Source organism: Monodelphis domestica, chromosome 8 (assembly GCF_027887165.1).
Source record: "Monodelphis domestica isolate mMonDom1 chromosome 8, mMonDom1.pri, whole genome shotgun sequence".
NCBI classification, from domain to species: domain Eukaryota; kingdom Metazoa; phylum Chordata; class Mammalia; order Didelphimorphia; family Didelphidae; genus Monodelphis; species Monodelphis domestica.
This window is the reverse complement of record NC_077234.1, coordinates 49,032,223-49,048,556: the sequence shown is the minus strand read 5'-3', so window position 1 is coordinate 49,048,556 and position 16,334 is coordinate 49,032,223. Positions and strand designations below refer to the sequence as shown.

The 16,334-nt window shown below is 37.8% G+C and overlaps 1 protein-coding gene across 2 annotated transcripts in view; it reads right to left on the bottom strand.

Annotated features, from left to right (window-relative positions):
- Nucleotides 1-3,963: 3,963 nt before the first annotated feature.
- The window catches only part of LOC100017608 (ceruloplasmin-like), a 48,314-nt gene continuing 35,943 nt past the window's right edge, over nucleotides 3,964-16,334 (bottom strand). Inside the window, exons 15-19 of one of the 2 annotated variants that reach the window (XM_001371081.4) lie at nucleotides 14,878-14,984; nucleotides 13,538-13,748; nucleotides 11,360-11,499; nucleotides 10,742-10,904; nucleotides 3,964-5,811 (exon numbers count right to left, since the gene is read on the bottom strand). In XM_001371081.4, coding sequence (XP_001371118.3) covers nucleotides 5,789-5,811; nucleotides 10,742-10,904; nucleotides 11,360-11,499; nucleotides 13,538-13,748; nucleotides 14,878-14,984 — 644 coding nt within the window. In that variant the 3' untranslated portion in view covers nucleotides 3,964-5,788. Of the gene's footprint in view, nucleotides 5,812-10,741; nucleotides 10,905-11,359; nucleotides 11,500-13,537; nucleotides 13,749-14,877; nucleotides 14,985-16,334 lie in introns of those variants that run through there. The other variant, XR_008914261.1, reaches the window with a different exon arrangement.

The window sequence follows — 16,334 nt, the reverse complement described above, 5'->3', positions numbered from 1 at the left end:
ACTGTAAGTTATAGATCAATGAATGATCACCAATAGGCAATAAGCTCCTTAAGGCTATGGACAACTTTTTATATTTGTCAAAGACAAACATTTGTCTTTGAATCTCCATGATCTAGCAGAGTGCCTGATAAATAGTAAAGGCTCAATAAATACTGGTTGAATGTTGAATGAATGAACCTACATCCAAGGAAAGAATTTCCACACTGATGAAATCACAGACCCAGATGAAAAAAATTTGCTGATGAGGAGAAAATTCTTTGTATGTGTGTGTGTTTCTTTTCTTTTCTTTTTATTTAATTAGTCAATTTAGAACATTTTCCTCTGGTTAGAGAAGAAAATTCTTGTGTGTGTGTGTGTGTTTCTTTTTTTATTTTCTTTTTAAAATTTTATTTAATTAGTCAATTTAGATCATTTTCCCCTGGTTAGAGAAGAAAATTCCTGTGTGTTCCTTTTTTTCTTTTTTAAATTTTATTTAATTAGTCAATTTAGAACATTTTCCACTGTTTAGATGAGAAAATTCTTTGTGTGTGTGTGTTTCTTTTTTTATTTATTTAATAAGTCAATTCAGAACATTCTCTCCTGGTTAGAGGAGAAAATTCTTTAAGAAAGTTTCAATCAAGAATATAAGTAAGGCAGGGTGATTATAACAGCTGCTTTGTAATCTGTCCTAGAAATAGATGCTTGGGATAAATCAAGTCATGGGTCAGAGACAGTAGAATAGGCACTCCCTGACCTCCCTCTGTTTCATTGACTATCCACCAGTCCCAAAACACATCTTGTTGAATTAATGAATGCATGTTTACGATGGAAGTTTCAGCTTAAAAGGTCTGATGCACACTCTTGCATGTGTAGAAAGAAAGACCAGGACTTGCATGTTGGCCAGAATGCTATAACAGAGACAGCAATTTGTCAGTAGTAGATGTGAAAAAAGAAAGGCAGAGGTGTGGGACAGGAGTGAAGGCTGATGGCTGTGAAGCCATCAGTCCTCTGTTCTTGCCCCAGGTTTTTCTGCATTCCTATTGGGCTGTAGTAAGGGATTGGAATGGAACTCTACTACCCTCTGTCCCTCTTGGAGCTATGTTTGGGGGATTTTGTTGAATGGGATTTCCAGTATGAGGATGCAGATTGACAAGCGAGTATTTATGAGGACTGGAAAGGAATTTTCTAGTTCTAAGTCAGATAGTTGTCCAGAGCCATGGTGTGTGGATCAGGAGAAAAGTGTAAAAAGTAGAAAGCCATAGCTTTGTTGCTTCAATGCTCCTTATTGGTTCCCTAGTCTGGAACACTATGTATTAAAATAGATGGAGCTCTCTCTAGGCAAGGAGTCTTACTAGTTGCCTCATTCCTGAGCATGGCAACAGCGAGCCTGAAGAGGCTGACGTACATAGCCAAACTCTCTATACGATCATCACAAAGAGCAACTCTCTGGCCAGCAGACCAGCAGAGACAGCCAGCACTCACAATAGGATGGTTAGTGAAGAAAACGGACCTAAAGATCAGCAGAAAGGAGCACTGTGACAACCCTGAGGACATTGTTGACCCCGGCATGAGTTGTCTTCATCCGTGTACACTGAACTTGGTGCCTAGCACGGATTGTAAAGAGTATGCCCTGTAAGAAATACTGTTAGTTAAACCTAGAGGGACAGAGGTCAATTCTGCTAGAGTTTCAAGATAGGTTGGTTACTCTGTAATTGAGAAATACTTTTCCATGTGGCGATAGCCTAGAAATATCTTGTGAGAATCAAATCTAGTCATGCAGGTAATGTATACACCTTGAGAATAGTTGACTACCTTATATGTCTTTATATGCCTTTATATGCCCAGCACCTATGTGCTTGCTTGCTTGCTTCGTCCCTCCCTTCCTTCCTTCCTTCCTTCCTTCCTTCCTTCCTTCCATTCCTTTCCTTTTTCTTCTTCCTTCCTTCCTTCCTTCCTTCCTTCCTTCCTTCCTTCCTTCCTTCCTTCCTTCCTTCCTTCCTTCCTTCCTTCCTTCCTTCCTTCCTTCCTTCCTTCCTTCCTTCTTCTTTCTTTCTTTCTTTCTTTCTTTCTTTCTTTCTTTCTTTCTTTCTTTCTTTCTTTCTTTCTTTCTTTCTTTCTTTCTTTCTTTCTTTCTTTCTTTCTTTCTTTCTTTCTTTCTTTCTTTCTTTCTTTCTTTCTTTCTTTCTTTCTCTCTCTTTCTCTCTTTCTTTCTTCCTTTTTCTTTCTTTCCTTCTTTCTTTCTTGCTTAAAGGTATAGGAGGAGGCAGAGGGAGTTCACCAAGTCTTAGAAGGTCATGTTTAGATTCACAGCAATGGAAATAATTCCACTTCTTTTCTTTACCCCTATTTACCACAAATAGACATCTTGGTGGAATGAATGAGTGCTAGCATTGGAGTCAGAAGATTTAGGTTTAAATCTAAGCTTTATGGTTCACTAGCTGTATGGCAAAGTTAAACAACTCTCCCTGGACCTCTGGTTCCTGATCAATAAAATGGTAGCTATAGATAGACCAGATGACTCTCTAGTTACTAACTCTTGTAGTCCCTGAATTTAAGTCATCACCAAAGGTCTACATCTATAGTGACTCCTATACCTGCTAAATCCAAATGAAAGTTGTCTTGCAAATATCAAGTGACTGCTGTATGTATACAAAGCACCAAGTCTGAGATCAGGAGACTTAAAGAACAGCTTCTCGTGCCACTTTATGTGTCTTTTATTTAATTCTTTCCTTCTCTTTTGAAACAACTTGGTTTATTGGATTTCTAAGTCAAAGCAGACTTGTTGCAGACAGAATTCTTCAATGACTAACTAAAAGAGGTGTCCTTCAATTTGCGGCAACAGTAGGGTTTCAATATAAAACAGCCAACTCTGGAGTCTGCCAACAACCACATGCTCCAAATTGTTTTCTTTTTATGGGAAATTGTCTAAAGAATTGTGTAATCCTGGAATTTTATCTGAGTGTTCTGTCACACACAGAACTTTGTAAATTCAAAGGTAAAAGCTTACTTACCTTTTGGGGAAATCTAAAAAGTTTTTTTGGGGGGGAATCTAAAAGAGGCTTTAATGTGATATGGTGCAGTATTAACTTTCCTGGGGTTTTTGTTGTTCTATTCAAGCCCGCTCTTGGTTATTTCATAACTGGGTGTGACCTACTTTGTGGAGTACCTAGTTCCTGGGGTTTTCCCTCTCTCTGACAATTTACTATCTGGTAAATGGTAAAACTATTGTACATCTTAATACCTCAATTTCCTTACTTATGAAGAACGAATGAGTCTATGGTGAATTCTGAGATCCTTGAAGGTCTAAATTCATGATTTTATTAAGCATACCTTAAGCATTTCACTGCATGTTAATCTCAGGAATATAAGAATTCCACAGGCAGGAGAAGGGAGAGACTCAAAATATTTGAGTCCATTTCTCTATTAATTTATAAAAGATTAGATACAGTGGAAAATTGAATCTACTGGCTAAAGTGGATTCTTTAACATTATGTGAAGATTGTAATTATTCATGCAATTTCTCATTCATTCAACAAGTATTTATTATATACCTACTACAAGCTTGCTTTGTGAAAAATGAAATCAGTTCCTGCATTCAAAAAGCTTACATTCTATTTGGTAGAAATAACATGTACTCAGAGAAGTAATTGTACATTGTACACAAATTTGGGGGGGAGAGGAAGCACTAGCAATTGGGAGATCAGAAAGGACATTTTGTGGGAGGAGACCCTTAAACTAAGTCTTGAAAGAGGTGCAGGTCAGAAAGGCAAACATTCCAGATGGAAGAGGACTTATGATAAAATATTGTGAGTGGACTCTGTGTGCTAGAATGTAGAATGCATGAAGAGGCGTAATAAGCAATGATTCCAGAAAAGATAGGTAGAAGCCAGATTATAAAATATTTTAATGACAAAAAGAATTTGTATTTTATATTTGAGGCATTAGATGCTTTTTCAATAAGGAAATGAAATTCTTAGACCTGAGTTTTAGGCATATTATTTTATTTTATTAGTTACATGAAAGACATATCAGGACCATAATCAAACTGTAATATTTCCAGATATTTTTCCATTGGGAGGTCTGCAGTTTCATGAACTGAATCAAATAAATAGAAGAGTAAAGGAAGAGGAAGATATATACAATATTTTCTCCAACATTCCTTCCTTCCTTCTTTCTTTTTTTATCCTTTCTTCCTTCCTTTCCTTCTGTCTCTCTAATCTCCCTTTCTGCACTCTCTCTTCCTCTGCTCTCACTTCTCTTTCTCTCTTTCTGTTTCTTTTTTCTTTCTTTTCCTTACTGTTTATCTTGGAGTTGATAACATGGTGTATTGACTCTAAAACAGAAGGGTAAGGACTAGACAAATGGGGTTCAGTGACTTACCCAGGGTTACATAGCTAGAAAGTATTTGAGGTCAAATTTGAACTCAGGTCCTCCCAACTCCAGGTCTGTCTCTACCCACTGTGCTATCTAACTGCCCCCATTCAACTTTCTAGATATGACTTAATATTCCTCACCCTCACATATTCTATGTTAAGGATGAAGTATGACTATTTCATCCAACTTGTTTTTCTCCTTTATAAAACAATATGGGTGGGTATCACTTGGCCCTAGATTTAGAGCTAGAAGGGACTTTAGAAACTCTGAATTCTAACCTCCACATTTTAGAGACAAGAGCAATGATAGCCACTTACCCAAGATCCTACAATTAGTGAATGTCTGAGGAAGGATTTGAACTTACATCCTTTGACTCTAAAATCAGTGCTCTTTCCATATGCTGCCCTCCCTATACATAACACAGGGAAACACTTCCTAGATTTGGGTACTGCACTGGTACTTAGAGAATGCTGAAAGATCAGAAAAAGGGCTCAAGTGTGACTGGCCTGGCTTCTAGGGAGAATTCACAGGTAGATATCAACAAGACTTAGGATGACGAGGCACGAATAAGTTAGAAGCTATAACTCTGCAGGGAGTAGGACCCTGATAAATAGGATTCAAGATACACTGAGGCTTCCTCCCCCCCCCCCACTTCCCTAATGGTCTAGTATAGTGTTCTGCTTGCAATAAAGTGTTTCATCAATACAAATTGAAGAGAAAGTATTCAAATATTTGAGCCCCTCAAACTGTGGGGGAATGAAATAGACAGCCTTAAAAGTATTAGGAAATCAAAATGGCTCAGAAAGTATCCTCTAGTTTCCAGAAGGGTGGAGAAAAAGGGGCAAGACTCCACACAGTATTGTTGGGACTGTTCTGAAGCTATAGATATTAACCATATATTTTTTTTCCGTTACACTAGAATTTATATTATTTCCAGATGAGTAAAATGACTGTGTTTGCCATCTTTGCAAGCTTTTGCTACCACTGTTGCCACTCACTATCCCTAATAGCAAGGGCAGCTAGGTAGACAAGAGCACAGGGCTTGGAGTCAGGAAGATGTGAGTTAAAATTTATATATTTAATAACTGTGTGACCTTGAGCAAGTCACTTAGCTGTTTGCCTCAATTTCCTCATTTGTAAAATGACCTGGAAAAGGAAATGGCAAACCTCTCTAGTGGCTTTGACAAGGAAACCCCAAATGGAATTATAAAAAGTCAGATATAACTGAACAACAACAATGATCCCTAGTAGTGTCACACTCCTATGATGAAACCCTACTGAAGTCTCTGGCAGTTCATTTTCAAAGATTAAAAGGAAATTGTTACTTTTTAAAATACCTAATTACTAATTATAGTCAGTAATTTAATTTAACTCCCATATTCCGCGGCAGGCTTGGGTGTTCAGTTCTATTTTCATGGATACAGGCTCATCAGAATCACTTGATGGAAGTCTTTTGTTCTGCAGGACAGAGAGATTCAAAGAAAAACTCCATGTTAAAAAGTACCCAGCACCCTGGTTCACATATTAAAACTTGAGATAATGGACTAGTGATATGGATTGGAATAGATTACATGACTGACTTCTACGTAATTTCTGCAATAATTTTTCTCTTTTAAATCTTGAGCCTTAAAAATGATAAATGCTTTGTCATTTGTTAGTCATCAGCAGACCTCCCACTTCCTCCTAGATGCAGGTCCCTTTCTAAAAGTCATTTGTTTGGAACTGGAAAGAATTTCCCCATAGAAACCTTTTTAGGGCAGGCCATAACAAGCTGCTTAATTCAGTTTATATAATAGAACTGAGTCTCCTGGAGGTCAGGGACTATGTTATTTGACTCTCTCTCTTCAGTACCTTGCACAGAGAAGGCATTTGTGGAACTGAATACCATTCTCTAGCTTCCCTGAATATTAAAGTTTAATTTCTTAGTCCCACTATTGAAGGAAGGTTTTTGTGAGCTGTCCAGGGAGATTCCTGGTGGATAGTGAAGACCTAGAGTTGAGGCCACCTAAGGAAGGAGAGGCTGTGCCACAGCCTCTTGGACCCAGGGTGACGCAGGAGTCTAGGTGGCATCCCTGCCCATTTTCCCTTCTCATTCACATGAAGCTCTGGGATGCTGAGAGGCTGTTGTCAAGGGGAAAGTCATTCTCATGTGGGGCTGAAGAGAGACTCATTCTAATAATAATATGACTGAGAAGGAGCTAGGCTTCCCTCTGCTGTGAGGTGCTCCTAGCAGTGAGGAGGTACTGAGAATTTAAGGCATTTGTCCCATTGCTTAATAGAGTTTCTGTCTTCCTGACTCCATGGAGATAGGTGGCTTCCTGGATAGATCACTGGCCAGGAGTAAGGAAGGAAGACTTGAGTTCAAATTTTACTTCAAATATTTACAAACTATGCAATTCTGGACAAGTCCCTCAACCCTGTTTATCTAAATTTCCACATTTGTAAAATGAACTGAAGAACGAGATGGCCAACCATTCCAGCATCTTTGCCAAGAATTCCATGGGGTCACCCATGACTGAACAACTGAATAACAACAATTTCCTGACTGCAAGGCTAGCCCTTCGGATGCTCTAGCACTTCTCTCTCCACGAATACCTCTAAAGCCAATAAAAGTAAAAACAGCTGATGATTTTGAAGTTCTACAAAGCAATTTGTATACATTTACTACAGGAGAGTTTGGGGTAACAAGATGACTCAGTAGATGGGCAGTCCTCGGGATGGGAGGTCCTGAGTTCATATCTGAATTCCAATACTTCCTAACTGAGTGGCTTTGGGTAAGTCACTTAACCCCCAATTACCTGGCCCTTAACCGCTCTTCTGTTTTTTTTTTTTAAAGTTTTAAAAGTTATAAAAAAAAGTTATAAAAAAAATAAAGTTATAAAAAAAGAGTTATTTTTTTAAAGGTGGGGTCATAGAAGAAGGAGGAGAGAGAGTTTTTCATTCTGAAAGCCCTGGCCATGTAAAATTCCTCGCATCATAGAATCACAGACTTACAATTAGAAAATACTACAAGTCACAAACAGCTGGCTTAAGTGATAAATAAAAAGAAGAAATATATTAAAGGCCTTGAAAAAGTCTCTTTCAGAATAAAGCTTTTCTTTGTTCTTGTTTCCATCATCTTTTTGTAATTTTCCAAATAGATCCTCCTCCAGTGAGCACGTCCAATCAAAACAAATAAAAGATAAGAACCACTGAAGGTTTGTTTATGTGGATAATTCTTTGTCCCCAGCAAAAGAGCTGGTAAGACAGCAGCCCCAAAGGAATGTGCTGACTAAATGTGTGTTATATTGTACATCTTGGCACTTTGCATCAACATTTTGTTGTTGTTGTCAATGAAACTTGTGATTTCCTCTTTCTAGGGGACACACAGTGTGGAAAATTCCTTTATCTAGGCAAATGAACAAATGCTCCCTAATTATAGTCCAAGAGCTCTCTGGCTTGAAGAACTTTAAGTGAGCTGCTTATGGTCCCACAGTTGCCAAGCATCACACATGGATTTTGACCCCTTTTTTCCTGATTCTGAGCAGACCTTTGATCCATCACACTGTGCCTGGCTCTTATGGATTTCCATATATCTATCTTAGATTATTTTAAGCTGTATTCATAGGCGCCTACATCTAGAGCTGGAAGGGATAAAGGAACCATTGAATCCAATCCTTTCACTTTTTTCTGATGAGGTAACTGAGGCCCTGGGAGCTTGGAAGAATATTTAAAACATTTTTGTTACTTCTTTTTAGTTTCTCTATAAATATTAAGAAATAATATTTCTTTGGCCAAAAGATTTCCCTTTTTAACGATGGAATTGGTCAAGGATGGAAAGGCTTTAAAAAAGAAACAAATGGAATAAAGGTGGAAAAAGAGTGACTTCTGCTCTATTGCAAAAATGAATAATATGGAAATAGGGATAAATGAAAACATTTGTATAACCCAGTGGAAGTGCTTATTGGATCTGGGGGGAGCAGGGAGGGTAGAGGGGAAGGAAAGAAAATGAAATATGTAAACATGGAAAATATTTTTAAAATGAAAATTTTAAAGAAAAAAGAGTATTATCTTCCTAATATAATTATATAGTAGTAGTTTCCTATATCCACCCATTGGCTTTCTATTCCATTTAAAGGGAAATACACTTTTCTACTATTCAGATATCATTCTAGTTTCTATCTCTCAACCTCCAGACAAATCCATTGCCAAGACCTATCAATTTTACCTTTGCTACACCACTTTTCACCTCTCTTCTTTCCCTCTATTGATTATTTCCCATTTATACCCCTATATAGTTTGCACATATTTGTTTACGTGTCTCCTCCAATAGGCTGGGAGCTCCTTGAGGGCAGGGACTATCTTTTGTTTCCTTTTATATTCCCAGAATGTTACTCAAGTATTCAGAATGTTACCCCCAAACAGCTTTTTAAAAATAACATATTGTGATTTTTCTTTTCCTTATAATAACTATAGATCTATATATTGTTTATATCCTAATATTACCTATAATTTTCTTGGGGACACCAGTTTGAACACCTCATCTCTCTCTCTCTGTCTCTCTGTCTCTCTCTCTCTCTCTTCCTCCTCCTTTCCTTCCTCTCTCTCTTTCTCTATCTTTCTCCCTCCCTCCTGTATCGCTCTCTCCTTCTCTCTCCCTGTCTGTCTCTCTCTCTCTTTGTCTCTCTTTCTCTCTCCCTCTCTTCCCTCTCTCTTCTTCTCTCCCCCTCTCACTCTCCTTTTTCTTTCTTCCCCCCTCTCCCCCTTCACCTCCATCTCTTTCTCCCCTCACTCATTTTCCCTCTCTCCCACTCCCTGCCCACCGCATCTCCACCACCCTCTCTCAGACAGAAATGTCTCCAATGTTAGATTACTATTAAATTAAATATTTTTCCCCAGAAGATGTCTCCAAAAAGCAGAGGACCTCGTTAGTACTTTTTTTTATTTGCAAGAGTTTAATCCATACTTAGAAAGTATAAAAGAACTGCTCAGAGTCCAGGACCTCTGAGCCATGTTCCTCCCACTGCTTCCCATTCTCTCTAATGTGGTAGGTGAGGAGATATGACGCCATCTCAAGGGCAAGGCTGCAAAGTGATGACTCTTGTCCAAGAAGGACAGGCAACTTTTTGGTGGATGTATGTATTGGACTTTGAATATGGAGCCCTGGCTTCCCAGTTCAGCTCTGGCATTCCCTACTTGTATGGCCTGGAGCATTCAGTTAAATTCTATGAACTTCAGTTCCCTCATCTGCCAAATGGTAATAGAAATATTTGCACTATTCCCTTCGTGGGCTTGTGAGGAAAGCACTTCACACCTGAAAATGATGTATCCTCCTCTCCATAATTCACATTAATATTATGTGGCCCTGCAGCAAACGGAGCTCCTTTCTCTTCGCTATTCTACTCCTACCATCTCTTGAGGAGATCTACCTTCCCCATCCCAGAGTAGGCTGTCTGCTTCCAGTCCTCTAATTGTTTCCCTTCAGAAAAATGACTTTGCAAAACCAGGCATTGTGCCAAACCTGATTAATAGGAGATGCATACATGATTCCATATTGCCCGCCTAACTTCAAAAAAGAACAATGGAGAAGCATATATGGTAGCTGGGTTGTGCAGTGGATAGAGCACAGGGCTTGGAATCAGGTCATCTTTACGAGTTCAAATGTAATCTCAGACATCTACAAGCTATATGACCATGGGTGAGTCACTTAATCCTTGTTTGCCTCTTTTTTCTCATTTGTAAAATGAGCTGGAGAAGGACATGGCAAACAACTCCAGTGTCTTTGCCAAGAAAACCCCAAATGATGTCACAAAGAGTTGAGCATACATAACTCTTGAACAACGACAAAGAAATAAATATAGCACCCACTTGAACGTTCTATAAACAGGTACTATACAGGAAACAGATTGGCTGTAAAAGTCAAAACCATAAATACTACAGCCATGGCTTTATGACTATGGCTTGCTTAATGATAGATTATTCACTTGAAAAAAATGAATAATAGGAGGTAGAGGGAGAGTATTGGATCCAGAGTTCGAGGACCTGAATTCCAATCTGCTTCTGCTAAGTACCTGTCATGTTGGACAATTCACTTAACCTTTCTAGATCTCAATTTCCACATTTTCCACATTTGTAAAGGCAGTGTTGGACTTTATGACTTTTAACATCTCTTCCAAGTCTGAATTGGTCTGCACAACGGCTAACATTAAAGTGGTAAAGAAGGACTACTTTAAATTTCTTCAAAGGAAGAAAAAAAAAGCAGTATTTCTATCTTTGCAAGATGGTAATTTTCGAATGAACAATTTCCAGTCTCTCAACCAATGATGTTTCTTCTTGCCTTATACAAATTCATTCAACTGCTGAGGTCACAATAGCATTCATCATCATCAGATCCCTTGAATGTCCTTACCTTCTTTTTCTAAAACAGTATAAGTGCTTTCCATTCCACTATTAATGTGATTACTGACATGGCAATGGAATAACCAAATTCCGGCATCTTTTGGATACATTTGAATAGTTTTGAATGTTCCTGGGACAAGATCATAAACATCTGAGCGATAAACTCCAGCACCCTGAATGAGGAAGATGAAATAACATCAGTGCAATTACTCAAGGGAATTCAGGTGGTTGCATAATTTCTACATCTGCCAACTCGCTGTCATCAGTCAGACCCCCTTGGACCTTGGGTTCAATTAAGGTCTATATGGCTATGGGTGGTTGGGCTTTTGTAGGTATTTTGGATGATGTATTTTTAAAAGAATCTGTCATATTTGTGAGGAAAAAAGAATCTGAAAAACCTTGAAAAGTTCATTTCTTTCATTTTATGAGAAAATAAAGATTGACATCTGCATGCTCAGTCTTTAAACAATAAAATAAAAAGAAAATGAGGGGAATTGGACTAGTTGGCCTTTGAAGTCCCTTCTAGCTTTAGAGCTGTGATCCTAGCTATCATTTTCCACTTCCACACAAGTTCATCAATGAATTCAGAAAGCACCAGAAAAAATGAATTTTCAGAGACCAGGTATACCTTAATGATGTAGCTATGGCCGTGGAAGTGAGCAGTGTGAATGTCCATATTATTTCCCATGGCCACCAAATACCAGTTCACTGTATCTCCAACATGCATGATCAGACCTTGTGTGTTTCCATAAACTCTTCCATTAATTGCTGGGAGGCAAAAAGCATTATCAGATTTTTTTAAACATGAAGATGAGAAATCAAAAGAAGTTTTCTAAATACAGTAAATGGTTCAGAGGCAATAAATACTCTAAAGCTGGATAATGAATCCTTTTTAAAATAACAATTCATTTAAGAAAATAACCTCAGCTACTAATTTTCCATTACTGAGGAAAGCAAAATGAAGGCTGTTTTTGCACTACCTGTTTACCTTTGGACTTTCATTACAAAGAAAGAACCTTCACTTCTCTTCTCTATTCATTAGGAAAGATACTAAGATGAGGGAGGATATGCAAGATTTCAGCAGTTAAGTAACACCTGGTCTGGGAATTCTTTCCAGTAATACAGATCATGATCTGTTTAAAGCTTAGTAGTAAGTCCTAAGAAGGGGGCACACACACCCACACCCACGCGTATTCCTATCATAACAATATCTACTTATATACCTTTAGATATGAGGCAATTTCAGAGTGGAAAAGAGAGCATCAACAACTAGATGGGATAAGGGAATAGTCAGGAAAAGTTAACTATGGGGATCAAGCAAGGAAAGTCTCATGAAAGGTGGCACTTCAGCTAAGCTTTGAAGGGAGCAAGGGAGTCTTAGAGACAGAAGTGAGGATGAAGAGCATTGCGGGCATGGAACTAAATTAACTCAAAGGCACAGGGGTAGAATATGGAATGTCATATAAGGAGGAAACCGAGAAGGGGAGTTTGGCAGTAACAGAGTCTGTGAGTAGGACTTAGGTGAAATCAGTTAGGGAAAATAAGTTGAAGTCAGATTATGAAAGATTTAAAACACTAAACAGAAGAAGTTATAGTTTATTCTCTCTCAGTCTCATTCTCTGTCTCTGGTCTCTGTCTCTCTCTCCTTCCCTCTCTCCATCTGTATCTCTCTCAGTCTTTGTCTCTGTCTCTCTCAGTCTCTGTCTCTGTCTCCCTCCTTCTCTCCATTTCTGTCTCTCTGTCTCTCTCAGTCTGTCTCTGTTGCTCTGACTCTGTCTCTCTTGCTCTCCCTCTCTCCATCTCTGTCTCACTGTCTCTCTCAGTCTCTGTCTCTGTCGCTCTCTGTCTCTCTTGTTCTCCTTCTCTCCATCTGTCTCTCTCAGTCCTTGTCTCTGTCTTTCTCTGTCTCTATCTTTCTGTCTCTGTCTCTCTTGCTCTTCCTCTCTCCATTTCTATCTCTCTGTCTCTGTCTCTCTCTGTCCCCCCCCCACACTTTTTCTCCCACCCCTTGCTGGCAGCATGACCATGGGTCTCTCAGTTCCTGTAAGTAGTACTTAAGATTCTAAATCCTAGATAAGTTGCCAAATTGTATTAGTGAAGGGTGTTTCCTTCACTGGAATTCCCTATACAGATGAACAAAGGTCGATGTGGATTTAAACATTTATGTGTCGACCTGTATTGATGTATTCACCACATAATCTGTAAGCAAGGAGAATTTTTCATTTCCATTGATATTGTTGACCTGGAATGTCAGCATTCATCACCATGCAACACTCAGAGTTTTTGCTGTATAAAGTCGGCCTATGTTTCTGAGATAAAGTATTTTGTATACATGGTTGAATTTTCCTTTGCATGCATAAATTATGTGTATATATTTAATTTTCATATACATATGTATACACACAGATAGTCACACACACATACATATGAATATAAAATCTTTTAGCAGTTTCCAAATGTAATTCCAACTAAAATTAAAGGGAAACTGAAAATGTCATTAGCTCAATTTTAAATTTATAATTTTAATTTTTAAAATAAAAGCTCCAAGTTATAATTAATTAATATTTCCTCATTCCTTATTGGATTATTCCATCCAGGGAGCCCAGAATGTTTCCTCCTGAAAGAAGTTGGGCCACCTGTTAAGCTGGCTGAGTGTATGAGGGAGGAATAGATGAAACTGTAAGTTTGTAGTTCTATTTCTATAGATATTTTCTGATTTTCTGTGCTTCTAGACCCTCTGATCCTTTGTAAAGCAAACTGAGAGTTGGCTTTTGTTGACTACATTCGCTGTAAAATGCAATATTACCATGGATTTGGTTGCTTAAAATAAAATCTGGATCATCTTTGTTTACTTTCTCTGGATGCGCAGAATACTTTTTGATGTTTTCATTGAAGTACCAGGATAGATTCTCATCAATAATGAAAAAAGAAAGAACTAGATTAACAATATTGGTCCCTGTGAAGTTCACTCCTTCATGACAGGTAATCAAAACACCCATTAATCCACTGTTGAGATCCTGGAAACACAGAGCAAGGTGCTGAGTTATATATAGGTTGTGATGGCAACTGTCACTGTAAAATTTTCCCAACAGCTAGAGGTAACTGGGTGGTGCAGTGGAAGCTCTGGGCCTTGGGTCAGGAAGATCTAAATTTAACCCTTTCCCAACCCCCAATGTCATAGACACTGACTATCTGACTCCAGATAAATTATTTAACTTCTACCTGCCTTAGTTTCCTCATCTGCAAAGTGGAGATTATAATAGTACCTACCTCACAGGGTTATTGTGAGGATTAAGTGAAAATGATATTTTGCAAATCAGTCAATGCAGTGCCTGGCACTTGGTAGTCATTCAATAAATGCTTGTTTCCTTCCTTCCAATGACACCAAAAGATATCTGATGAGATCTAGATGAGCAATAATTCCTAAGTTATTGAACATTTGAAATCTTTAGCTGAAGGAGAGTAATGTCATGAGAACATCTCTTAGAGTGCATAACTGAAAAGGGAATCAAATCTCTTGCATTAGCTATATTCTTTAATGGAATCCATTGTCATTCTGAGATTTCCAATTTATTTCCTCAATCCATCAACAAGCATGTATTAAGAGTCTCCTATGTGCCAGGTACTTAGCATAAAAAAGATGAAATAGTTCCTGTTCCCAAAGTGTTTCCATTTTATGAGTCCTTGGTAATCATAGTATGATCATTGGCTTCTATCTTTGGAAAACACAAGCCTTTGGGGTGCTACTCAAAAGAGGGGATGAGAGTGTTTTGTTTTGGTAAGAAGTTTACATGGAATTGGACTTTCTTTTCTCCTCTTTTGAGACTAGTTCTTGTCCCAACCAGGCTATCTCCCTGTCCATATCAGTAGTGATTCATGGACCTGGTCCCAATGCTGATCAGTATGAAAGCTTTGACCCACTCTATTTCCAATGAGGCTAGTTTGCCCCTCCTTGGGTATCTTGGAGAATCCTAGTTCTGAGGATGCTCACTCACGATATAAGTACCAGATATAATGTGTATGCCTGATGGTCCTTACTACATCTCAGAACTCCTGAACTCAAGTGATCCACCAGCCCCAGCCTTCTCAAATGGCTGGAATGATATTGGAAAATATCATGAAGACAGTTGGGTATGGACGACTCACCTTAACTTGATCCACAGTTGAAAAATAAACCCAGGGTATACAATCAGAGTCACTTTGGGTAGGTCCAGATCTTTTAGGGATTTCCCAGATATATTCTCTTATTTTCCCTGTTGAGGCAAATATACTTAATTCATTTAAATTTTGCAACTCTTCATTGAGTACTTTGTAATATATTTAATTGCCTGGAATGTTTTCTCTCCTCAACTTCACCTCATGCAATCCTTCTCTTCCTTTAAACCACAGCTCAATCATCACCTTCTACATGGATCCCTTCCCCATCCCTTCAAACATTAGTACCCTTTCTTCCCCACTACTCTGTATTTAACTATTTGGTTTTTATCTCCTTCCTCACCAACTACTCAGTTCTCAGCATAGTGCAAGCTGGCTTATACTAATATGGAAATCTCTTTGCAAATCTAATTACATATAGATGCAAATCTGCAAAGCATTTGAAAAAAATCACCATCCAAACATAATTTCTAACTTTCACTCCCCCCAAATTCTTTGGAGAAGTTATCTTCCTTGTGAATGTCTTCCATGAACATTAAACATATGCATGTTTTTTTTTAATTTAAATTCTTTTAAAAATTTCATGGTCTCAGGAATTCCACTCTAATTGATTTAATTACTAGCTGTGTGTCCCTGGGTGAGTCACTTAATCTCTTGTCTGCTTCAGTTTTCTATACAGTAAAATGAGATAACAATAGTATCTGATTTCCAGGTTGTTTATGAAGTTAAAATGAGACAATATTTATAAAGTGCTTTGTACACCTTAAAACATAATACAAATGTGAGCTATTATTATTAATGTTCAGCTGACCTTCATATTGTAATATTTGGGGAGGGCTAATAGTTATCATGAATCATCCTATGTAGTGCCTCAACTAAGATTCTATTTCACATCATAGAAGGGAGGTGATCCCGAGTTCTCAAAGATTTGAGAGGAAATTTCATCTTAGAGCAATTATTAGGAGGTATTTTGCTCAATTATATGAAAACAAAGTTAACAATGAAAGAGAGACAGAAGAATACTTAGCAAAAAAAAAAAACAACTGCCTAGACGTTCGGAACAAGAAACAGAATATCCAAATAAACCTATTTTAAAAATTGAAAAAGCCACAAATGAACTTCCTAAGAAAAAATCAGGACCAAGTGGATTTATAAGTGAATTATACCAAACATTTAAGGATCAGCTAATTATAATATTAGATAAATTATTTGAAATAACAGGTAAAGAAGGAGTTTTACCAAATAAATATGGTGCTGGTACCTAAAAAAATGGAGAAAGAAAATTCCAGACCACTCTCATGAATGAATATGGATGCAAAAGTCCTAAACAAAAGACTAGCTAGGAGACTATAATATGTCACAAAGATAATACATTGTGACCAAACAAGATTTATAGTAGGAATTAAGGGACAGTTTAATATAAGGAAAACTATCAACATAATTAATAA